At 39.9% G+C, this 27,014-nt stretch overlaps 1 protein-coding gene across 3 annotated transcripts in view; it reads right to left on the bottom strand.

Moving 5' to 3' along the window:
* BTBD7 (BTB domain containing 7) overlaps window positions 1–27,014 on the bottom strand; it is a 56,196-nt gene that overhangs the window by 13,213 nt on the left and 15,969 nt on the right. For 2 of the 3 annotated variants that reach the window (XM_032188357.1, XM_032188358.1), the window contains exons 2-8: window positions 23,583–23,768; window positions 16,701–17,780; window positions 4,362–4,570; window positions 2,786–2,861; window positions 1,044–1,204; window positions 545–688; window positions 197–310 (exon numbers count right to left, since the gene is read on the bottom strand). In XM_032188357.1, the coding sequence (XP_032044248.1) occupies window positions 197–310; window positions 545–688; window positions 1,044–1,204; window positions 2,786–2,861; window positions 4,362–4,570; window positions 16,701–17,780; window positions 23,583–23,664 (1,866 nt within the window). In that variant the 5' untranslated portion in view covers window positions 23,665–23,768. The remainder of the gene's footprint in view (window positions 1–196; window positions 311–544; window positions 689–1,043; window positions 1,205–2,785; window positions 2,862–4,361; window positions 4,571–16,700; window positions 17,781–23,582; window positions 23,769–27,014) is intronic. The other variant, XM_032188359.1, reaches the window with a different exon arrangement.

The following is a 27,014-nucleotide window of genomic DNA, read 5'->3' as shown; positions in this document are numbered from 1 at the left end:
TGAATATTTATTCCACTTTGCATAGGATCGAAAGAATTTTTCTTCTGCTCTAATTCAAAGAAAAAAGTGAAATATCAGAGTCCTCTGCCCAGTGGAACAGAAATTCTCCACCCAGCTCTAGAGGGAGCTGGGGAGCCTGAAAGACCTGGCACTGAGGTTGCTGACTAGCTGCAGACTGGGACTCTCAGGCTCTCACCTTGCCATCCGCCTGCCAGGTGGGCTGCCGAGGAGCTGGGCCGGCAAACTGGCTGGAAACCAGGGAGGTTTCCCTCAGAACGCTGCTTTGTTTCCGGTGGAATTTCATCAAGATCTGTCTCGCAAACATTTCAATTTCGACAAAAAAAAATTTTGTTGAAATTTTTCTGACCAGTTCTAGAGACTTGAGCCTGATGATCAAACTTGTAAGTCTTGTTAAATTGAAAATGTTAGTATTTTAGGGCAGTACATGCAAAGAGAGACAAAACATACCGACATTTTTCCCTGTTTACAGAACCCCCTGATGACACGAGTTTAACAACAGCCAGATACCATTAATTATTATTACCTTAGCCTCCTCCACATATGGTGAGAACAGTCTTGGCCGCACATATATCCCAGCATTTTTTTGTCGCAGCCAGGCATTTGACTTTCCACCTTCTGACGTTGGTAGCATGTCTGAAGGAGGAGTACTAATCAGGCCTCTCTTCATCTTTAAGAATGAAGAAAAAGTTTCATGTTTTACTAAATAAAAAGTGTATGGGGAAAAACTTGCAAGAAATGCACTTCATACACTGAATCTGTACACCACTGTGGGGTTTAGCTTTTCTTTAAAAAGTTTCCTGATAGATTTAAAATATAAAAAACTTTAACCTGAGTAGTTACTTATATCTCACTTTCAGTAATAACATTTTAGTAATCCTTAAAAAAAAAAAAACACCACCCCCCTCACCCCTCCTCCTCAAAAAAGGACTTTTCCTCCACAGAAAGTCACACAACCTAAACACACGTAGAATCTGAAATGCAAAGAACCCACAGAGAGTACTTGTATGAGACAACTGACTTACTGCGTCACTCAGTACTTCACTACTCATGGGTAAGATGTGCTCAATGCGGACAAAAGGTAAGAGTGGAGACAGGATCTCTCTCAGCTCCTCGATGTCAAGATCTCTTCTCTTTACACCTCTCTTGTTTACACTGTGAGCAGTACCACTCAATAAGTTAGGCTCTGTGAGAAAGAACAAGAAATAGTAATTTTACACCAAAGTTTAAATAAGAAAGCAGAAGCTACATGGCTTACAGGAAATTACAGAAGAGGAAAGAAGAGTCTAAATTAGACTCAACAGCGCTTATCAGCACTGTTCCACAAAACTAGCGTATGCTCTAAAATCTGATATGAAACATCGGCGGAGTCAGATTCAGCTTCTATGAGCATGGGTGATTTGTACAGCTGTCACTTTCAAAGCTTAAGACAGGAAGAAAACACTGAAGTAGTGTCTGAGATAAATGACCATAAAACTCAGGTAGAGTTGCTGTATGAAAACAGTTGTGTTTTCCCCAGTGACTCCCTCCTGCAGCTCCTCTTCTCTTCTCTAGCACTTTTCAGAAACTTAATTATTTTCTACAAACTAAGGGCTGAAGAGACCACTGGGACGAGTTATTCTAGCCTCACAGGATAAATCACCCTATTAACAGCTATATCACAACCTTGCTTTCATGCTCACACACTATTTATTTATGCCAGCAGTGGGTATGTACCTAAAGACTGCTAGATGACACTAGATGACATTCCAAAGGCATTCTCTCTCAGAGGTAACTACCTTCACCTGTATTTTAAGTATTGTGCCCAACCTGAATGTGACTAACTTCACTCCTTGAGGACACCTGTCAATTATCCTCCATTCAGGACAGGCCAACCAAGTTCTGGCATAGCTCTTATTTCTGCTTTTGTACACCACATTATCCAATGATCCCAGGAAACAGAATGAGCCATTTACTTAATGAACGCTACTGATCACAAAGCTGCACAATTACTCCAAACGGGCAGCTTCTCTACCAGTCCAGATCTGTGACAATTTAACCAGCTCCATTATGTTGCTAAAATCAAACATGTAAAATCTAGTTCTGAAGACAAAAAGCTAGTATTTACCCAGATCACTAAAAAGCACATCTTTTAATTGAGATTTTGTTGCATCTCATCCAACATATCCATGAAAAACTGTTATATCACAAGTAATAACAATGGATTTCAAAAACACGGCAAGCCACAGCCATCCTACTCCTCACAGCTCCCCAAGCAGGGTAGAGCAGATTGCCCCCAGCCACATCCAGTCAGGTTTTGACCATCTCCATGGATGGTGACTTGATAACTTCCCTGGGCAGCCTGTTACATTGTCTAACCACCCTCACAGTTAAAAAAAAAAAAAAAAAAGAAAAAAAGTTGTGTTTAAATTGCATTTCAATTAATGCCTCATTGCCTCTCATCCTGTCACTGGGTGCCAAGAGAAGAATGTGGCTATGTTTTCTTTACTTACTGCCACAAAGTATTTATAAACATTGTTAAAATCCCCCTTAAGCATTTCCTCCTCAATACTAAATAATCCCAGCTCCTTCAGAATGACTATTTTCATTTTTTCTAGAAAAAGAGTGTTTTTCTTTTTTCCTCTTCAAAATATTCTAGTGCTTCTGCTTAGTTTTGACCACACAGAAGTAGATTAAGTTTTCTTAAATTACAGATTACCAGCAAGAAAGGGCCTTCCATACATTCTGGTTTATTGATTTGGTGGTATGTGGTTAAAAGGATCCTCACCTCGGTCTGCTATTCTCTTCATCAACTGGTGTTCACCCCATTTAATTAGATATTTTAGAATATCTTGTTCACTTGCCTGGTAGAAAGAGAAAGTCAACAATTTGTATATGATTAGTTTCAGTCACAGACACCTCTTTCACAGCTAAGAAGAAACAACTGTACCAAAATACTTGCTCAAAATATTATACAGTAGTATTACTGCTGTATTGCCACCAAGATTCCTAGATTTGTCCCTTATTAAATCCCCAGGAATTAAAACAAAAATTATTTCCATGGAAAGAAAACTTGAGGCCAGTATGCAAACTCACATGACTTAAATCTGAATTAGAGTTAATTGAAAGGACAGTTCCAACACTGACTGTTGTTTGAATCTTTTCTATATTTAGCAATACATTATTTGCATAGACTCATAAATTATAGTAACAACCATGATAATCTCAGTGAAGAGACATACTTACACTATGAACAAAGCACACTTGCTTGGTTTATACCTACATATACACTAACCAAACATTTTTAGAGGAAAAAATCAGACTGAAAAGTTTTTACTTTCGTAACAGCTACATTTAAATAATCTCTAACACTTTGTAGTTCACAAAGCAAGACTGAGACAGATATAATTTTAAAAATCCTGTCTTTACACTATATGGCTGGTCATCATTAAAGGTATCTTTCTTGAACAGATATAGCAGCAAAAAAAAAAAAAACACACACACAAAAAAACCACAAGTTTTCTATTATTCAGTGTGGTGTCCTCTCCCTAAAACCACCGAAGTAAAGACAACAAAAAAAATCTGCAATACTTGTCAGAAAAGTTATTTTTATGTCTCCCCAAAATAAAATAAATTAAGCCTTCTGAGCGATTAATTTATTAGCTCACTGCCCCCAACCAAGATACACATTGTTACAGCGTTAAGTATTACCACATCATTTTTTATAAAGCACTTCAACATGCAAAGCAAATGTTAAGTTCAGAAATGCTTAATTTAAAATAATTTCCAGCTGTTTCTGAGCTATTGTTAGGCTTCTAAGTAACAGCATATACCACCAGCTTGTGTTGTGTTATAAGCCAAGAACAAAACAGTTTTCAATAACTACTTCAATTTCATTTTTTACATATTAAAAGTAAGTGCTTAGCATGCATACAAAGCTGTGGGAAAGGAATTTGCAGGTGGCTTTGTGCTGTTTCACACGTCCCTGAATTAAAGATAATAAGGAAACAAAAGGTAGAAAGAAAAACTTGAGCAAGGTTGAGATAAAGTAACTTGGCTATAGTGTTAAGGATGAGGTTTGGGCAGTGGCCAATTTCTGGCTCTCTCGAAGTGCGTGTCTGAGGGTCTCTAACCAAGTGTATGACAGATTTGGGTGTGTGGACAGCACGTAGGCCAAGGGGAAAGTATATGTAGTAGTGAAAAAAGGCAATAAACATCTGTTCAAGAGCCATCAGGAGTCTTGCATCCCTTCACAAAGCCACCTCCTGACTACAATTTAAGATGGGCTACTCACAAATGCTTCTAGTAATGGTATCACCTATCCTGCTCCAAGCAGGCTAGCTGTATTCTGAACAGCAGATTACCTGTAAATAGTCAGACTGAATCGCTGTTAGCAGGTGGTCCTTGCTTAGTTCATAGAAGACATCTGAAGTCATGACCTGGGTAAACTCCTCACAGAGGAAATGCAGCGCCTGACGATGCACCCACTTGGAACCGTATGGCTGAGAACTCCACTTCAGAATGGCAATTAAGGTGTCTAGTGAAATGCTCTCAGCAATAATATCTTCACAGCCTAGGAAACAAAAGCAACAAAAAAAATAAATCAATAAAGTTGTTACAAAGGCACTTTGATCCTGAAGAAATAACACAAGAGTCAAAAATACGTAACAAAGGATTATATGATTCCCATCAGAGCTACAGTGAGAGTAAAACCAGAAGTGCTCTACAGGTCAAGATTTGCAAACAGGGTTAAATTCTAATGTATTTTTAATTGTGGTCTAGGGATTCCAACTACAGTCATTTACCCTCTAAAGCCACATGAAACTCTTTCTGCTGGTACACCAAGATGAATGACTGGAAAGCTAGTTCAGCTGTATCAGCCCTTTGATTAACACATTACCTGGGTGTTTAACTCACTTTAAAGTCACAAGTCTGAATTTGAGTCATTAAAGCAGATTTAAAGGCATATATAAACTGCAACACCGGTGAGATTTTTGCCAGTATCACTTTGCATTTGGACCCTCCTGAGACAGACCATGCAGTGGATCAGAAACAAGAGCTGTGATATGTTGTTGATACTCTGCTGTTCAGCACAGCACGAGGGCAGCAAAGCATAATTTTCTGACTAGCAGCAAAGGCAGAAAGCAGAGAGCAGTTGCTCTAGGCCACCACGCTGGCCTCCACACCAAACACATCACAGAGGGGCGCCAGGGCAGAGAGCACCTCTTCAGATAGGGAGCCACAGAACAAAGTCTGCAAGAGGCAGGGGCTCTGACTTGTGCTGAGTCTGCTACACCTTCTCTGCACCCACTGCTGTGTTAGGATTTACTCCTTCACAGAGTACGTGTCTTCCTAATACCAGACAGGGGATATCTTCCCATCCTGAAAGGAGATGGAGCAGACGTGGAAGAAGTCAGGCGAGACACACTGCAGGAGGGCTGAAAAACACTGTTAGTCAGGCTTACTGCACTAAGACAGACTGCGTCACAAGGCGAATATTCTGAGTCCCCAGCAGCACTGTGCTGATTTCACTTGTACATCTGGCTTAGATATTCACAGAATATGATTTCTATTTGCACTACAAAGATAGTAATTTGAAGAAAAAAATCCTGTGCTAGAATTATACATTCCAGTCTCACTCCACTATCCATTACAGCCACAAAATTATAGCTGTACTCATGCCTGTTAGAGGTTCCTGGATGGCTGCGAGCAGCATGCTTACAGTGCAGTTCTTTTACTTCTTACACATTACCATTTATACTCTGTTTCAGCAACATGAAAAAATTAAGATCTTTGACTGTTGTTTGGAGAAACGAATCTCCTTACTGCACTCTTGGGTGAAGGAAGTGTTTAGCTTGGTAATCCTAACATTTGTCAAGACAAAAAACAAAAAGACACATGGTGCTACGTACTTCAAACTGATTGCATACATGCAAAACCAAAACAACCCACCAGAAAATAGTAGAACAAAGAAAATCTTACTTTTCTATATAGGCCAGCATATAGTAAGCATTGACTCATTCACACTATTAATTGCAACAGAAATGAAGAAGTCATTATGGAATAACAAGTAAACGTGCTATTGCAAAGACGTAGAACACTATCTGCCAAAGTACTATTTAGGAGCAAAATCACTGAAATGGGAAACTTAAGCAGTAGAGAAGGTACTAGGAAGCAAAAGGTTAAACAAAACACAAAGGAGGCCACAAATTTGCCTGTCCTATCACATATGTGCATTTCTACTTAATAGTATAAAAACAGCATGTTAAATTATGAGAATAATATTCCAACATTTATTTTTTTTTAAGAACTTATAAGTACAAAAAAAAAAAAAATACAGCGAATGATATTTACAGTCAGTGCTCAGCAAGAACATTTGCAGCAAATTCCAGGAATGTGTCTGAATGTATATGTAGTTTTGGAAGCAGTTTTTATTTATCTTCCAAGGTAATTTAGGAGAATAATGTCTGCATCCCCCAGTATTAATATAAATTAGCCAAGCTTATAATTGAAATAAACTTTCTTCAACAAGCACTTGGGATAATTTGTATTTCTACATTTCTACCTGATTTGCTTCAGAAAAGACCACATCAGTGGAGCCACTGCCAAAACATTTAACAAATACATATACATTTCTGGAAGACGTATTAAAGGTCGCATTCTGCTATTTATCCCATGTTACTCCCCAATTGTTTTTGTCAAGGCAAACGCATGAGTCATGTTCCACTGCACCTGTTTAATCCTTGACCATTACTGAAGTAATACGGCACTTCTCAAACTACCTCTGACCATTACATTACACATCGTTACTACTAAAAATAAGGACAGATGACTTACTACAGATGTTGACCTCTAAACTGCAGAGCAAGAACCAGCCTAAGTGAGCAGTGAACATGCAGCACAGCTTGTTGATAGGAACTCGAAGCATCTGCTGTCATTTGTACCAGTGATGATCAGGCAGAGGATCAGAACCACTCTCTGAAATTCTCTACTTGGCTTTTGGTAAGTGATAGAGGAACTGCCCTCCTGGGATGTGGGAACTCCCCAAGAAGGCCAGCAGATAAACCTTATTGTGCGTTCTTCTAAAATTCCATTCATGAATCCAAAAACCAGTGTTTAGGAAAAAGCTACTTTAAAAAAAATTAAAAAAAAAAAAGATCAAAATACTTCATCATACATCAGAAGTGTGAGTAAACGAAGTCTGGAAGCTTTCCACTTCACAGTCCATTTCTACTTACAATTCTACTTACATTTTTACTTGTGTTGTTAATGGCTGACAGAGCATTGAACTGTCTCTATCTCCCAAACCTGCCCTCCCCAACCATTTTATCTTTCCTTTTGGGTCTCAAAAAGAAAACACTAAGTTAGCAACAAACTTGGCAATGCCAACAAAAGCTAACCAGTCCCTGGAATGACTAGGTACAGTACACCTAAAAGAGGAGCGAGCTTCCCTAAATACGGAACATGCTGTTTGAAACAATTCTTAAAGGCCACCTGTTGTGTTGCACCAAGTCTCACCCTGCTAAATCCTATCACATTTTTTTTGCACATTCTATTCAGTTTGCATGCAAGCTGATTTCAGCAGATGATTACATCCCCTCGAGTCTAAAGAATACACGCAGGGAGCATTCTATTTCAAAGGCCGTTCGTAGGCCCATTCACCGAAATCAGCCACGACAAAACTCAAGCTGTAAGCACGACGAGACTTAACCCACAGTGAATGCCTCTCACAGCATTTCCCCATCCAGCATTTATTTTTGAAACAATAGAAATGCTGTCCCTGCTGCAAAGACGGAAGACTACATATCCACAAGAAATGCAGTTCTGAAGCTCCAAGCACCACCGATTTACAAAAGCAGAGCATCAGCTCAGCCTCGTTTCTGGGAAGCCTTTTTGCACAGCTACCAGCAATATGACAGGAGATGAAAGGCTCATTTAGGATGCCTAAATGATGAAACAGTCCTTTTCCCAAGTACTTTTATCAATGTGTCAGAACAGTGGGCATATTAAAAGTACTTCTTCTGAAGCAAGCATGAGGTAATAATTAAAGTGTTTTCTGAACATCTAAATAAATTAGGGCAACCCAATTCTAGCTATGGAAGGAATCCAATCCTTTTCCTTGGCAGAAGGTTTTCTTGCTTTAACAATCAGCCACTTGGCAAAAAAAGCCATCATCTAATAGCCACAATATTGTTCTGCACAGTGGAACAGAGCATTTTTTTCCTATGAGTGCTGTTTTATAATATTCAGGCAGCAACAGCCTTTCCAAGATCTATTTGCAATGTCCCCGAGTGCTCTACCCCAATCTTCTGCGACCATTAGCATCTTCCAAAGATCTTTCACTTCTTCAGACTCCAAGATGAATGACTTCATCCATTCTGGAAAACTGGGGCTTTCATGCCCTCTTTGTGCTGGATGCCAATAGCCATAGGTCCTGCCTACAGACAAGTCCTTTCTGCTTCCCCAGTTCTCTCTCAAACACAATTCCACAGCCCTTCCAAGCAGAACAGCTTGAGCCCATGCTCAGCATACTAACAGCCTGGAATCTTATCAAGACAGTTGACAGATCTACCAAAAACATATTACATGCCCTCAACAGTTAGCAGGAATGGGATTATGTCAGTTTTTTTCCTACAAAGTCATTAGCTTTATTTAACTCATTTTGTGGTGGAGATCTCTCCCCTTAAACTTATGCATGCCAGAGGAGTCAGGAAAACCAGAAGTAAAAAGAATTCATCTTGACAACAAAATGGCATCTAGAGGCCATTAAATGGTTTCTAAAGTTTGTCACATTAGAAGAGACCATGCTGGTAACTGGGACACACACTTTTGAATCTGCTGGCACACAGAAAATAGCTCAAAGGCATGAGTTACAGCTAGTGTGGACTACAATATATCTGGAAGCTCCAGAGACACGTCATCCATGAGCATTCTTGCTGTTCTAACCATTTTTGATTGGAAGAAAAAAAAGGAGGAAGACATTTATTCAGTCTCCCTCCCATGCCTTACAAAGGATGCAAACGCATCCTGTACTTGTTAAAAGTTCGTTAGAAGGCAGCCCACATGCACAGGCTGGTCAAGCAGTCACAAAAGCAAACCTCCGTGTACACTGGAATTAAACCAAACTGTCCTCCCCCTTACACTCCACACCTCTCTTGCGTCTCAGTGGGACTTGTGTGGCCATGCAGTGCACCAGTCAGCTCACTTCTGTCAGATATGCTTCCACATCAGATCCCTGGCTGCACAAACCACGTGGGAGGCAGGGCAGCAGTACCACTTCTGGCAGCCAAAACAATCTGTGTCAGGTTCAAGTGACCTCATAGAACTCAAGACAATTCATAGCAATATGAATTTAGGTTATCCACAGCAGTAGGCAAAACATCACCTATGAAAACAGTAAGAGCGAGTAAGAAGAGTTAGATGGGCTATTAGTTGTCTGTACTGTTATCTCATAAGCAGCAATACAACAACCCATACTTTCCCATAACTGCATTTGGCAAAGGGGATCTTCTCTTCAGCATCTATTTCTGTCATATTTTGGCTAACCCAATAATTACAAAACAAGATAATTTTAATAGCTTGACTTTGCCAGTTGATTAATTATTAGCTTCATCTCATTTAAATTTTTTTTTAAACCATTTGAAAAAAATAGAAAACAGCTAAAACTTCAAGCTGTTAGAAACCTCTAGCATTCCTTTAGGACAGAGAATATGGCACTGCAGGGAAGAAACATAAACTGATGCCAAGCCAGCAACTTGCAGGTGCATTTCCCCCACGCACATACTTTAGGATTCTGAGGCAAACAAGTTTTAGTTACTTAAAGGTAAAAAAAAAAAAAAACAAACCAATAAACGACATGAGTGTTGTGCAGGAGAGAAAACAGGACCTAAGCAGCACTGAAGATCAAGGAGCCTATGGACCTTGGCAGTCAAACACTTCTGAAATCCATTGTGAAGTTCAGTACCTCTTTCAAGCTACTTTTAATCCCTCCATTGATTTTTCTCAACACAAAAGAATTAAGAACATTCATGTACTCTTATCCTTGATAAACTGAATTCAAAGCAACACCTGCTATGGACCTGGTAATGCATATGGTAGTATTTCCTAATTCAAATACTGAGCTAGCTTGACTTTATAGCACTTCAGACTGTTAAAACAAATACAAAACACAAACTGAAGGTTAGGACAGGCATTTTGTGTTATGCTAACCAACTTTCCACTGTGAAAACTCAATAAATTACATCGACTCCAACACAGCGTATCATCCAGCCATTTGATATACTAAATTATGGAGTAGATGAAAACCATGCAACTTGTGCAATTTAAAAATACTTGGATGTTGCTGTCAAACTGTAAGGCTGTTAAGCCTTCTAAGATTTTTGTAGTTATAAGTTTAGCCAGAAATTTAAGAATTTTTACATGTTTAAGGCATTCACATTTGTGGCAAGACACTTTTTAAAATTTTCTCTGCCAAATAAAGAAAACAAACTCACTCTCCTGCTCCTACCCTAAGCACAGGGCATGAATTTAGGAAGCCTGAAATCTGCTTTTGCATCTTTGGCTTCTTGCAGTCATCAGTTGGTAACAGCCCTCAACTGGGCTGCAACATTCCTTAAAAAGCATATTCAGCAGCAGGCGGCTTAGCTGATCCAGCTTACACAGAAAACAATCACATGTCAGAAACAAAAGGCTGGCAACTCAACCATAACAAAACAGAGGGAAGAACTTAACACAGGAACAATGAAGGGCTGAGGGAGGCTGAGCTGATGTTCCAAGGGACTACTGACCAGTGATGGCTTGTAGCATTACTAGCCGTACGCTTCCTAGAAAACAGGTGACAAAGCCTGAAAGCAGTGTCCAAATCTGTTTCTCTGCAAAAATTTGTTTGCATCATCACAATTACACATGCAATTGGGCATGTAATTGGCCAAGTCTGCGAAATTCTTTATCCTTACATACAGCCCTAACAGTACTGTACGAAAGATTTTCTGCTTTCTGAACTTTCCCCTTTTCGTCTCCTTAATGTAAAACATCAGTAATAATTCCAGGCTTGGGTACAAGTGAGTCATGTTAAGGAGATAAAAGGTCAGATTTATGGTAACATTTACTTCTTCATATTCCATTTATTTTGTAGTTATATGAGCTAGACTAGCTCCTTTGAGCACTTATACTACACTAATATAACTAACATACTTGCTCTAATCTTCCCACAATACATTTGTGTGTATTTAATGCAGCTACTGTGGGCTTCCTGGTGCTTCACGACTTCAGTACTGCTGAGATCAAGGGTACTTTTGATGTCAGATGATATCTGCCTCCAGATCAAAGGATGTGCTCCTGAATATGACTATTAAAATAAAGTTTCTTCTTATTCTTGTCAAATGTAAAGTCAACACCTAAAAATAAAAGGAAAGAAATGCATAGATAAAAGTCTCAAATTATTTTTCAACCTAGAAAGCTTTTTGGAGTCTTTTTTCTACCTCTTGATTCCCAGGCAAGACCACTACATAGGGTCCCAGCACCTGAGAACCTGCAACAAAGATGTGTTGTGCCACCACCTCAACGGGACTGCTTGTGGTAGTCACCACTAGGGCCACGATGCACGTATTCAACGCAGATAACTTACAACTAAGATACTCGGGTCAAACTTCCCTGAAAGAGCAGTGCATGTGGCAGCGTGGTAAAGCTGGAAAGGGGATTGTTCTAACCATGCACAGGGAATAGGATTAGGGAAGTGAACTGGTTTTAATAATGGTGCTATCGAGGAGGACGGGCTAAGTGATTTTACACCCAGTTTTGTGAGCCAGTGTGCTAAAACAATCACCAGTGGAGTTGTTGGAGAGCAGCAAGACGACAAAAGCAGGAACAGGAGTACAACAGGCAGAACACAGCCACATTCCCCTGAGGGCTCTGCTCAAGCATCGCAGAGAAGGCTCTAATCCACACAGCCTCTGCAAAAGCAGTTAAGAGCTTCACTTCCTCATAGTTACCAAATACTGCAGCATGCCTAATAACAGTTTCTGGGTTATTAGGTACAAATGGGTTTTGGTATGATGAGACCTATAGATGAAATGATTGCTGATTAGTTCATTTATTCATATTACTTCACTGAAAGACCCAATTCAATTTCTTTTGGGATATAAATGATTTACACTGATCATTAAGTCAAGCTGAAGCCAAGTAAATTCTAAGTGGGCTTGCTTTACTTGGAGAGTAAAGATTCTTAGCACGTACCCAAACCATCACTGACTTCATCACAGGGAAGCAATCTATTAAATACAGTTAGAAAAGGGAGCACGGCTGCGTTAGGAACAGGCCAATTTCCATAGAAAGAGTCAAAGCTGAATCATTGCTGAAACTGATGAAAAACGACATCTGGATACTTAGAAAGGACCCCAAAGACAAATCAGGCTAAAATCAGCTGGAAATAAAAAAAAAATAATGATCAGAAGCTTTAAAATCCATCAATTTCACTCAACACTCAGCTACAAATATCCAGCCAGAATTGGGTAAAGTGAGCAAAATGAGTTGGAAAGAGGATCCAGACCTGCACATAATGAACCCAAAATATTTTGCAGGAAACCAGGGAGACAAGCTTTAGCATATTTGGAATTGGCCAGAATGAGCGAGCCAAATCAAGAACTTGAGCTGGGGTGTGTGTGTGGAAGCTGAGAGAAGAAACTCGAGACATCAGCTACCGCAAACGCCAGGCGATGAGATGGGACAGAGAACCTGGGTGAAACTGCTGCCCAGCGGAGGAGAAGAGCACTGTCAGAGGACCGAGCTGGGAGGTTTCACAAGAACTGCCAGCGCAGCGGGCTCCAACCACTACACACAGTGCTGCCTCTTCCAGCACCGCTCTGCACAACGCCTGCAAGTCAGATGTCCGAGTGACAGCTCCCAGCACAGAAGTGTGCGAGCAGTGACTCAGGGAACGGGAGGGACACCACTCACCTGGAGACTCAGCTCTCTCACGTGAAGTATTGCACCTGCTAGGGGAGGACAAGGTACTGTGGTACGTACTGAAGTAAGGTGCAATTGCTACTGAAGCACATATTTTAAGTGATCTGCTAGTCAAGTGCAGGCGTTTGGTTTTTTCCTGATCTAATAAGCTTCCTTTTAATTTTGATTATAGGATTAAACCACAGCAATTCTTTAGTGCCAGCACAGTACAGTTTGACCTAAGCACGAACTCAGCATGCTAATTCAGTATGAAACTGCTGGATACTGATTTCACTGGCATGTGCAGATTTTCTACAAACTGCTTACTGCTTTCTCCTGCATCTAGGTAGCACAGCATCCAGCCATAAAATCATAATTAAGTTATCAACTGGAATTTAAAAGTCTGAAGGGGTGGCTGGGGGGGGGGGGGAGGGGGAGAACATCCAGAATTTGTTTGCTACTGTTGCATAGTAGAGCAAATTTCAATCCTTCCCTGATTTTATTGCATTTCTCCCCTAAGGACAGCAGCCTCCTACCCCGACACTACCTCACCGTTACACAGCTCACCGTTTTCATTGTCAGGCAAAGATTTACCAGACAAAGAAGAGACCTGATGGCCAGTGCATCCCTACACCTACTGTCAGTCACCATCCCCAAAAAGCCCACAGCTCAGGCCCCCAAGCACACAGCTGGGGCCAGGCTCAGACGGTTCCAGCCACCACTGGGTGGTGCTGCTGCAGCTGCGGGAGCTTCTCCTTGCCCTCCCTCAGGGTGGGCAAAAACCCCCGCAATTAAGAACATTTAAGACCTCTTCCCACTGACTCATACAACATATTTTAAGGCAAGTACTGACCCACAGCACGTTACTGAAGAGCGCTGATTTACAACACACTGATCCGATTTTGAGAGAAGTTACGCTGCTCCTTCAGAGCACCTTCAAATTCCTCAGTTGTTCCAGTTTGGATTTCCAATCTGAGGGAAAGAATCACACCCTGTTCATTTATGAAACAGTGACTAATTATTCAGTGTCTTAGTGAGGGTTTCATTCACAGTTTAATTCCCTCATTAGCATTCCCTGCGCACGCTAAATCCTTTTAGCACTTGTATAAGTGCATGCACCAAAATAATCAGACACTGAGAAACTGTGCACTTGCAGCACCTTCCTCATTTCAACTCATTTTCCTTTCCTGCTTTCAGCTGATCTATGAATTATCCTGCTTTCAAGTAGTATGAGCTTGGATATATTGTATAGGAATGAATCCAACACTGCTTCAACCATAGTAAAACTTTATGCCTCTTCTGCATTCTGTTTAATGTTCAGTTTCAAGGTGTACTTAGAGGCGAACAACAACACAATCAAGTCCAAGGACACCTCATTCTTATTCTGTCAGATATCTCAGAAAAGAACTCTCCCCCGTTTCCTGGCAGTTTATTTCAGCAGAATTATTTCAGCTTCCAGCATCATCTGAAAATCAGTTTCCTAATAGCAGCTTCTAGGGAAGATTCAATAGTTACTGATTAGTTCCCCATATCTTTTTGTCGAAGTTAGATGCAGCTCCTTGAAGGACCTATTGATGGTTTGAAGAAACTGGGTATGATCTCCTCATGTAGTGCTTATAGCTGCTCTTATCTGTCAGTCCTCAAGCCCTTAAGTTTCCTAATTCTAAGAAGGTCGGTTTGATAGTTTGTAATACAAAGATTTCAATCTTGATGAGTATAATTTGACAGCTAGAAGTTACAGATGTACAGATCTACTGTAGAAAGTTATTTTCTTTGAATTAAACTAGCTTAAGTAAATCACATCACTGATCTCAGGGAACTCCATTCTCAGTTTCTCACCTCAAAAGTAAAACTATCACCATCACATCACTACCACATCAGCAACTGCAGTATCTCATTATGTACGGCATAGCCACTGAACCCCAACAGGTAAAACAGCAAGCCAGGCTCAGGCCACCACAGGAGATATCAGTTCAGCCATCATGCTCTGCAATCTCAGCCTCCAACAACCCTGGCCAGCCCTCATGTGCAGGAAGAAAGCTATCCAGAGTTGCGTGATCTTCAAGAACAATGGACAGAAGTGAAACCTTTTAGGGCTGAAAACACTAACTGCCCCCAATTCAGTTCTGCTTATTAACACATAAATACTGAAGTCCTGCAGCACTTGCGCAATTAAACCTTTTGTGTTTATGTTCAAACAGCATGATTGTAAGCTTGGTGTGCCTGCTTTGACATAAGCCACAGAAATAATTTATTGCTAATATATAAGATTACTTCATAGTAACGCTAGCTATTTCCTTCTCTCAACAAGAATCCCTTGTATCCTCCACCCCATACCTCATTTAGGCCCAAAAAAGGGATTGTAAATGAAAGTAGATAAAGATCAGAAATAAAGACCTGTTACACATATTTGAAATAAACAGCATGCTTCAATAATGACGCTCATTGCGGCTAAAAGCCCTCATATGGCACTTCTTCTCTCCCTAGAAAACACAGATGCATTATCCCCAACTTACAGATAGGAAATAAATTCTTTTTCTTCAAGTACATTGCCAGCCACTGATAGAAAGACTCATTATGCATACGCACACTGTAAAAGAGAATGCAGACAAACTAATGGTTTTCAAAAAGAAAGCTGGCAATTCTAGACTTCATACCATGAATGCAGTAAAGGGCCTTATTTTCAGAAAGGAATACGCACTCTACAAAAGAGGAATAAAAACTGCAGTTGAAGTAGTTAGCACTTTTCAAAACCTCAGCTTGAACTGAGAAGACTTGAACATAGCAGCTTCTCAGTTCTTCACACAGACAGACATCCCGACTTACAGCTTCTGCTGACCAGGGTACAGGGCGAGCTGCCCTAGGAATAGTGTTTGAACAGTTCCGTGAGAACAGACACTGTTAGTTCTGCTCATTCAGATGCTCAAAGAAATCCAACTTTCACCACCCCCAGCAACAGCACCCTTTCCACACACAATACAGGTGGCTGATATGTAGGATTCCAGCACCAAAGTGACAAATTAACAGATGTGCATTCACACTCAGGTCAAAAAAAAAAAAAAAAAAAAAAGGATCCCACGGACTGCTCCTATTTATACTTCCTTATTTAAATGTAAGTGTACAATAGCTGTAGTCTTCTTCAATTAACATTTTGAAAAAAGATGCACTTGAAATATGAGTGAATAGAACTCCCAATTTTTTTGCAGAAGGCTATTTTAATCGGACTATGAGCACAGTGCAGAAACTCGAGCAAGTGTTCCTTACTCTTCCCCTTCTGAAAGCAGAAGGTATGCAAGCATAATACCCACGGCACACTCTGCTCCTACTGCAGAGGGAGGATGAGAATTACTGAAAGGCACCATGAAGAGAAAGCAACAGCTGGACAGGAGACAAAGCTTCACTGACAGTTTACTGGCTTCTCCACAGGTAAGACTGTGAAGAAAGTTGATTTCCTCAAACGGAACAAAGTGAAGAAACCTCTTCCCCTCCTTTCTTTTTAAGGAACTGTTTGGACTACTGCAGAAATGTGCATTTTTCTTTTCCTACTGACATTTAGCATTAATGTTTTCTTAAGCAAGTCTGACATTTAAGCTATTCACAATTAACTAGTCTTGTGGAAGGTGTCCCTGCCCATGGCAGGGGGGTTAGAACTACATGATCTTGAAGGCACTTTCCAACGCAAACAATTCTCATTCTCAAGATAAAAAAAATAAATGTTCAAATAAGGTCATTTATTCTGTAGAGAGGACAGGATTACATACCTTGTGCAAGCATGTTAAACTCCAAGAACAGTGCTATGTGGTAAAGCTCCATAGCTTCTTCAGCCCTAGTCATGTTCAGTTTTCCTGCTACAAGAGCCTGAACTTCACTTAAACTGCCCACTGAAGGGCTGGAGTGCAAAACTGAGAGGTCCACCACATCTGTATACATACAGTTCAAGATGACCTTAGCGTACTTTTTTGGTATGATAGATTCATCCAATATAATTCTAGTTGGAGTTCGTAGAGTTCGGTCTGTGATTTCTTCACCGGTTCGTATCCTCCTCTGCAGCAAGTGGCGAAAAAACGGAGATCGTGACGAAATAATAGCTTTGTGAGCTCTGAGCTCTTCATCTAGACAGTTCTGACTTCCACCAAAAGTTTCAACTAAATCAGAGTTGGATGAAAAGCTCAGAACCACATCATAATAGCACATATAATCAAACAGTGCACGCATGTCAACGTCTAAGGAATTTGGTGTTCCAAATTCTTCACTAAGCTGCACGAGGATATCAACATTTTGGAACCTTGAATCCTCCATTCCAAACTCTCCCGTATAAAGGTAGTGTAACAAAGCAGAAAACATAGGCATATCAATGCCAGCTGTGTTGATGTCCATTATTATTTCTGCCCCATACTCTGGTGAGGAAGAAAGCAGCGTCTTAAAAAATGGACATCTTGCCGCTAGTATCGCACGATGCACAGGGAAACAAGTTTCTTGAAATATTAAGTCTACATCAGTACAATATTTGTACTGATAAAGTTCAGCCATGTCTTTTTGTAGCGTCCTGGCTTCTGGTCTTGCTAAATTAGCTTGTAGATAAAGTTCTTTTAAGGCTGACGTCCCTTCATATTCTTCTACTAATGCGTTAACATCTCTGACATCCCAGCCTGAGAGAAGTTCTCGCATCTGCTTGGCATGATCAGCAGATCGGCTAGATTTCCGACGCTTAATGAATTTCTTTTTGAGGGTGGCAAGGCCAGAGGTTTTCTTTTTCTTGTCTTGAGGTTTCTCATGGCCATGGTCAAGGCTATACAGCTTTGATTCACAGCCATAACCTTGATGAGAGTAGGATGATGTCCCTGAAGGCAAAACAAAAGGAAGAAAATTAAACACATTTATTCTTTAAGAGAAAGGTCTGCAATATTCAAACAGTCCATCAGTGTCTCTAAGTTAACTGTTTTTCCTTCTCCACACATTAGATAATTCAACAAGTTGAAAACCTGACTGAATCCTTTTCTGGCTATTAAGAACAAAAAGCCTTTTTCTTCATCTAATAAGCTTGTATTTATTATGAAGTCTATACTTTAATAATAAGTTATTGAATTAAAATTTATAGCTTCATTTTCTCAATTCTAAGAGCCAGGCAGTGCCAGTTGATATAGCTGTTGCACATGGCACACTTATCATAGCAGGGAGAGAGAACTGTGGTCATAACGTTACAGGCTTCATTGCACTAGCTCTAAGAGATGCAAAAACAGCCTTTTTAAAAAAAAACTTGTAGGAACTTAATGAAACAGTAGTCTCACAGTAGCTGTGAGCTTCCCTCATCTTCCAAAGTAATTTTCAAATTCTGTTCTTGTAGCACTAAGTGTTGTTTCAACAAGAAAAGCATATTCTACATCAGACACCTAACAGAGTCACAAGGAAAAAGGGTGAAAAAACAAAAATAAAAATACAGTACCAAAACCGTCAAGAAAATTAAAGACAATGAATCTAATTTCAATGCAAATTTCAACAAGAAAATAGAAATCTTGCATGTGATAATTAAGTAATGCTGAAAATCAAACACAAAATGGGATCCGTTCCACAAAGCAGATGCCAATTTGTATGTACACCCCATTAAAAACAATACGGAATATGCAAACTTTACTATATTAAAGATTCCCTTTGAAAGTAGCATTATGCAACTAAAGAATGCATGTTATTTTTCAAAGATCATTTACATGTAAATTACATTGTGATTTGAGGCTGCCATGAAATATAGATTTTCCCCCAACGTTATTTGCATTGCATTCCTGACCTGTTCTCCTAAATGAGTATTTGCTGATGGCCATTTTGATGTTAGCTACATATACAATAACACAGATAGTAAGAAAAGAAATTAGGATTCACATTTTTAGAAGCAATGGAAAATTGAATTAAAGTTTTAATAAAAAAAATAAAGCTATAGTTTAAACAGAACTATGACTCACTGGGTAAAGGGCTATTTTCTAACTTAATTTACAGAGTTTTCATTCTGAGACAGATGGTGGAAAATGCAGACTTGACAGGAAAAAAAGTACACCAAACCAACCTCTTCCAGACAATATATGAAAATAAGATGCTTCCAAATGGCATAAAGATTGATAACAATAACAGGCTTTGTTAACCTGAAATATATTTGTAAATACTTAGATTGGGAACATTTCATAATTTTCTATTACTACACTTGTGTAACTTCACTACCTGTTGTGGATTTTTAGGTTCAAAGCATGTCGAACCACCACACAGTTTGTGTGGCCTTCTGTAACTTGTTTCAGTCACCTGTCTGTCTCTGTTCGATTTGTTCCAGGCAGATTTGATGTGATGCTATTTTGACGTTATGGGCCAGTCTGTCCAAGTACAGTTTTAGTTACCACATTATTTCAGATAGGTATTTTTTGAAGTTTGAAAAAGACAGGAGCAATTCAAAGTTGTATCTGAGAACATGGCAAATCTAGCAATTTAATATAACCATAAATTGTTTCGTTATTTAAGCCTCACTAACTTTAAGTAACCCTATACACTGGCTTTTATGCCAAGCTAATAAAAACTTCCCAAATCATGCAGTGTAATGGTTTTATAATTCACCTACTAGTGAAAGTTTTGCGAAGGAACTTTACTTTCTTTGAGGAAAGACTATTTTAGCCATGCTACATTAAATTTTGCTCAATCAGGCAACATATTTTAAGTTATATTGAAATTTCACGACATTAAAGTCAATTTAAATGAAAAGACTAGTAACTCACAACTACTTCAAAGAGATCACGCTGTAAAATCTGCCATATTCCTTCTACATGATATAATAGATATTACAACAGAAAAGTGGAGATTTAGCCTCCTGCTGATAGAGATGAGCCTACAATTTCACTATACTTTCAAAAAGAGTATAGATTACATTTCACAATAAAAGTAACTGCACTTTGGACATTCTGTAACGATGCTGCTCTGAGGGAACAAGCCAGCTCATTATTATTTCAAGTATCTTGGATTCTAATGGCAAATTTGAGTACATTCAATATTCCCTTATATTCTGCTAAACAAAAACTAGGACACCAGAAGTCTCAATTTCTCTCTTCCCTGAAGGCTGCCATCAGGTATTACTTGCACATGAATCACCACAAGACACTAAAATACCATTCAAACCTATGCACATCCTGCACTACACAGAGGATTTAATTTCAGAAGCACTGCTAACAGCACTAGTAAGTCTTACAATTAGATAAACCACCGCTATTAATAGAGCTGTGGCAACTGCTTTTCTCCAGACGCAGAAGAAGAGATGCAGTAGCACAGCCTCTCTGGATTCCCAATAGCTGGTGGCTCAGCATCCCTGAAAGTTTTGACAAGCCTCTTTTGGGTCCACCTATATTCCTTCAGCAGGCAGAGGCATTAGAAGTCAGAAATAAGAATTTACTCCCGTCTTCTACAATAAAAGGTGGAAGTCTAGTACTGCTGAAAGGGACCTGGGGGTGCTCACTGACAGCCAGCATGAACATGAGCCAGCAGTGTGCTCAGGTGGCCAAGAAGGCCAGCAGCATTCTGCTTGTATCAGGAATAGCGTTGCCAGCAGGACCAGGGAATGATCGTCCCCCTGTACTCAGCTCTGGTGAGGCCACACCTCGAGTGCTGCATTCAGTTTTGGGTCCCTTACTACAAGAAGGACATCAAGGGGCTGGAGTGTTCAGAGCAAGGCTACGAAGCTGGTGAAGGGTCTGGGACACAAGTGCTACTTGTATGAGGAGTGGCTGTGGGAGCTGGGTTTGTTTAATCTGGAGAAGAGAAGGCTCAGGGGAGACCTTACCGCTCTCTGCAACTAACTTAAATGAGGTTGTAGCAAGGTGGGGAGTCAGTCTCTTCTCCCAAGCACCAAGAAATAGAACAAGAGGAAATGGCCTCAAGTTGCACCAGGGGAGGTTTAGGTTGGATATTAGGAGACATTTCTTCACTGAGAGGGTTGTGAGGCGTTGGAACAGGCTGCCCAGAGAAGTGGCTGAGTCACCACCCCTGGAGGTATTCAGAAGACGAGGTGCTTGGGGAGACGAGATGAGGTGCTTGGGGAGAGGGTTTAGTGGTAGACTTGGCAGTGCTAGGTTAGTGGCTGACTTGATGATCTTGGAGGTCTTCTCCAACCTAAATGATTCTATGATTAAACGTTGTTAAAAAGCAATAGCTACTTCATGCCCCTAGACCATGTCTAGGTTTGAACAGATAAATATTTATAACAAACAGATGACTGCCAAGAGAAACTACCAGGGCACTTGACAATGAATAATGGGATTTGTCAAGTCCTCTGCATGCCTACACATGTTAAAAACTAATTATAGAGCTGTATTTAAAAAACAAACATCTTGAACAGATGTACCACCCTAGAAAATGGTGCGAAATCCTCCTTCTGAATGCTGTAGACAAAACAGCAAGAGAATGACTAGTTAAGCCTTGGCTAAAACAAGTATTTTTACAGTGAGCACTTCATTTTTATTGATTTAGCTCCTCTTTGAAATCTGCAAGCAAATTTAGCATTGATTTCACTAACACGGGAAGTCACACTATGAAAATGCTGTGCTTTGTTAGATCAATTCTCTGCTTTCAGTGTTCATCCTACACTTAAACTGTAGCATGGTGCAACTTTAATGGCAAAGCAGCATGTCTAAACAAACCCACAGGTCTGAATCCAATTTCCAGAAAGAAGGCAATTAATACGCATCATGCTCTTACACCACCAGTCTTCATGCTGCCCAAAAGCATAACTGCAAATATGTACACCTCATGTCTTCTACACAATGGAACTGTAAAAGTTCATGTATAACAAAAACATGATTACTCTGACAAGTGATTAAAATCTCATCTTTCAATTTTAGGACTTCTATTTTCTACTGAGACAGCTACAAAAGCCATCCATCCAACCAGAGTCAAGAAACAGCCAACCAACACAAGGCAGAAAGGAGGAATATATGCCAGTGTCACAGGTAGCACAGTTACACTACTCGTGTACATGCCAACATAATATCAGAAGATTTCAGTCTTTTTATTTTTTTTTAAATATAAGAACACTCATTTTCTTTGCTCAAGATGATACAATGACATGCTTATAGACCTTCCTCAAAAAAAGCCTCAACTCCAATTTTCAGTAGATAATGGGGATCCAAAAGTTCACAGCTCACTAAATAACAGGTTTTTATTTGGGTTTTAATATCAAAGAGCATCATGAAAACCTTCCACACACAAAGGACAAAGTTCCCAGGGAATCTGATGAAGCCTTCGGAACCTTCTCTGCCTCTTATGAACTCTCCAAGTGCTGTTTGGGCACGCAGATCTGCTAGGATTTCTCTTCATTCAATATAAAGGCCAATTAAAAACCCACCAAGATATGCACCGAAAAAGTTTTAGCAGTGATTTTAGGAAGTACATAGATATAAATTGAGATATCTTTTACTACTCTTAATGTATTTTCAGTGTATCATAACTAAGCCTTTAGGAGGACTTTACAGCATGGGTATAAAAGACGTTAGTACTAAAGTTATCTTGACTTGCTACTAGCATACCCAATTTTAATCCAGAGAAGAAACTTTCACATATAAGAACTTGTGTGCTGTCCTCTCCTCAGATCTCCATAAGTTAGGAATGTCACAAAAGCTGAGATAAAGAGTAATTATAAAGCAAGCCTATTTTTCCTCTAAGAATTCCACTGCGCTTTCAGTGGTGATTAAAAATAGAAGTAACACTGCATATCATTAGCTACTTATTCACTGTTGCAAGCCAAGGCATAAAGAAGAAATGTGTTTATAAAGTATTTATGTTATTTACTGCTAAGATCATTCTTCAGGCTGTCAGGGTGTTGTTTTTTCTAAACTAGATTATCTTCTGAAGTAGTGTCTTCTTTTAGATTCATCACATTATTATTATTTATAGTGTGACAGTACTTAGATCTCCACTGAGGTCTTTTTCTGCTAGACTGAAAAGAATATAAAGTTGCTACCTGCCCCAGTTATGGCTGGGATGAGAAGGTAGTTTAAGAGCACATCTACTCAAGTTTCTACTTAAACGAGGTACTTTATTGTCCTAACAGTATTCTAAACCAGAAGTAACTCCCCTCTCCTCACCCCAATTTGCAGAAACAGGAAAACGGCATAAGGAGAAGTTATCTTCCAGACTGCTTGTTACTTGAACAGGTTTATTAGTAGAGATAACCTTTCTGGCAATGAGGAAGTAATTCACTCTCCTACAGACACAGTGCCAATACTACAAGGAGTACTGATGATCAGGAGTGTTCTGTGCTCTAACACTGTTTCACTGAAAACCCGAGGAAGATTGCAAAATGGTAAATACTATTTTCAGATAGCAACTGCTCCTCAAACAGTGAGAGCTAGTGTATATGGCTGAATTATCAAAAAACACTTTTTATTTTCATAAATAACCTGGCATCTGTTTACTAGCAACTGGCAGATCAACTCATTGCATATGTATGCCAAGCAGATATTGGACAGTACCAAATTTTATGCACTATTGAGCTTGAACAGACTCAAACTGATGACCTAGAAAATAGAAACTAGGCATAATATTACTGCAAAGAATTCAAATCCAGCGTATATACAATCCAGCGAGCCATCTACATAAGCAACAAGATAACCGAAGAGACTTACCTATGAACGTCTGTTGTGCCTGTGAATTTCCCCCTACCCTTGGGGAACATGAGTGAGGGTAGTTAGATGCATTAGCACCCATTTTCTTCAGTCACTCAGGCATTCCGCCTGCTGGCTCTTCAATGTATAATCCCATAATCCTTTATAAATCTTCAATCCCAGACCCAGCATTCTGTTCCTCCATTTCTGGAAAGCAAGAACACCAGTAAGTTACTTTAACATTTGTTTTTCATATGTATTACATGATTTAGAACAAACTCAATCTCCAGCACGCGGTGCTTCTAGAACATGTTTGAGGTCTTCTTTTTAAAGGCAACTTTCTGCTTGAAGGATTAAACCAAGATCAAAAAACATTGTTCCTGAAATCTGTAATGTCCAAGGCATGCACAATTCAGTATGATAAACTGCAACAAGGAACAGGATGGTTAGCAAGCTCAGAAGTCTTCAAGCAGGGATGGTCTAGACTAGGCTAGATCTGCTCCTTTAGGTATGCCAAGAAAGACTTTACATGCACACTGATGCATTCACACATTGTTATAAACATCCCTAATTCAATTACAATGACTGGGAAAGCAGAATAAGCCAATTTGTGGAAGGTTGTACCATCATAACTGCTTTCAGCTGCATTCTGATTTCACACCAGCTGTGTACTGCTCATTCAGTTCTACTTTTCAAGTTGAGGCTAGTGCTTAGAAGTAGGTCTTTAATAGTCAAAATAAGGCATATATTCATTACCTAAATGAACATTTATAACAAACCCAAAATTTAATCTACTCTTTATTAGGCATTTGAAAACATTTTAGAAGTCAGTTCTGAAGAAACCTGATCAAGGACCTTCATCATACATACATCCATACAAACAAGCATTTTCTAATTTATTTTTATTTTAACAGTGTTAAAATATTAATCCTGCATAGTGTGCATAGTGAGAGTTAACACAGTAAAAGCTCCTTTTTAGTCAACTGAGCATGTGCACCCCCATCAAGAACACAAACAGATGGACAGGTCAGAAAGAACATCACAAAAGTAAAGTCTATCCTCAGAATTTTTTAGACTCAATTCGGTTCAGATTTAATATTGTGAACATGTAACTAAATTCCACCAGGCTGGTCCAGGTGTAATTACACTTACTGTATTCTACCAACCTTATCCCCTTTCTCAGGGCAACTCTGGCATGCCAGATCGAACAACTGAGTACCACACAAGAGTATGTGTTTCAAGGAAGTTGCAGCACCTGGTCTCTTTTCCCTGCTTTAATAATCTGTATTTCTGGCATGAGTTTAGAAGTGTGAGTTATCATGATGCTGCAGAGGCGAGATATGATCCTAGCTAGACACACACACACCTGGCTTCTTAGTCACAAACTCAGCATGCAAAACGGATCCATCTCGGGGAGCAGAAAGTGAGAGGCTGCAGATTACTGTAGGCATAGGGATGGGGGGGAGGGGGGGGGGCAAAAACAAAAAACAAGTGTCGCAACATACAAGGGCTGCTTACACGAGGAAGAAGAGCAGAGCCAGGTTTGGAAACCTGGCTTAGAGATGTAGCAACGTGAAGAGGTGAGACACTGGCACGGCACTGAAGCATTACGAAGAGGGTGTGTGCTTTTCAGCTGTCTGATGCCACAGAACAAGGTCCCTCAAAGCAGGCCATCTGGTATTTCTGTGCCCATTGGGTGCTTGCAGAAAGGAACCACAACACCTCGCAGTAGACATTTCATACGGGCAGAATCCCTACCATGAAGGGCTTACAGCCCAGGTCTGCCTCACAAAACTGCAGGCTGTTATACCTAGCCAACTTCTGCAAAGGCAGAAGACCACCACAACAACACAGCAGCTTTACTGGCATTGCGTATGCCAAGTGCAGCCCGTCTGCAGGCACAAGGACACAGAAAGGGGGAGCTGCCGTGCCTGCCCTCTCCAGCTAGGTGCCAGTCTCCTTGAGGGCTTGTAAGCTGGTGCTTTTCTCAACCTTGTCTCTATGCAGATTCACCACAGGTCAGGAAATGGAAAAATAAAAAAATTTTGCTTGCGTGGTGAGATAAGCCTGCTCAGTATGAAACACGAACCAGAGCGTGCACAGAACGGGCAGCATCACACCTGCTAACGCCAGCAAATCTCCGCAAACACAAGCTGTTGGATTAGTTCAGTCTTATGCAATGTTCTCCCCCACCACCACCCATACATAAAAATAAGCTAGTTATTCTAGGATAACCATACCCATATGGATGCAGACCTCTTCTTCATACAAGAAAATCTCCACGGACTTAAGGAAAACCACAGTAAAAAAACTTTCATCAGAAGTGACGCTTCTATTGATCTGTGTACCTACAGGCTGTGGTGCATAGATTTTACATCCTTTTCTATACGGAATTAGTTACATTTAGTACAAGCAATAAGAGTCAGAATTCAAACTGAAAGGCAACTGTATCACAAATAATAGCCAGCATCCTGGGTAGATATCCCAACAACTTCCCTTTTCTCTGGGAAAATTGGACTTAGTTCATTTGGACTGAGTCCTGGAAAAACGTCATTGCTATTCTACTTTCTGCTTCTGTGTTCAGTTGCAATGCGTTAACTCATCCATTAGATGCCAACTAATACTTCACAATTCTTCCTGGCATGGGAAAAAGAGTAGCCTGAGACTCAGGTTTGAAGTTAATACCTCACATCTTCTTCCGTTTGGCAAGAACCGTGCCCCAGAAGATGGGTAAGGAACATGATCAAGGAGTCTATGCAATAATCCAATGCATTAGATATTCACTGTCTGAATTTACAAAACACAAAAGATTGTGAAAATTTTAAAAAGCTTATGAAATGTCTGATATATAATTTAATTAAAAGGCACAAAAGCATTGTTACACATTAAACCCAAGTGAATACCATGCAGAATGAATTCACTCACTAAACATAAAATATGTAACAAGTAATTTTGCAAAACATAGGCCAATGTAAAAAAAAAAAAAAAAGTGTCATTAAAGCTATATATATAAAAATAAATGTATATAAACTATATGCCATTTCAGTGAAGTTCAATGCATTTAAGCAGAACAGGCTCTATGGTCAGCCACTCTGTCCATTCACGTATGTCACAATTTGTGTGTCCTTTCTAATTTAACCATGCACCGAGTGGTCAAGTGGATGGTAACAGACATTCTGAGGGTATTTTGCATCTCAAATTCAAACATTCCAGTTAGTTACAGGGTACATTGTGCCCCATGGCTCAAACCTGATCATAGTTGATACCACTACTCTCCTTAATGTTGTGTATCACTTGAAAATGTAGTCTTTGAACTTGTATTACATTTCTAGATGTTACAAGGTAACACTGCATAACCCACAACCCAAACAACTTAAGCTGGCAACAATGAGGACTGTCCTGGAGGAAGCCCTGCCTTCTGGCCTTCATCCTCAAATCCACTTTCTCTCCCTT

The sequence above is a fragment of the Aythya fuligula genome, chromosome 5, assembly GCF_009819795.1.
Source record: "Aythya fuligula isolate bAytFul2 chromosome 5, bAytFul2.pri, whole genome shotgun sequence".
NCBI classification, from domain to species: domain Eukaryota; kingdom Metazoa; phylum Chordata; class Aves; order Anseriformes; family Anatidae; genus Aythya; species Aythya fuligula.
The sequence above is the reverse complement of the archived record's forward strand: the minus strand, read 5'-3'. Positions and strand labels throughout refer to the sequence as shown.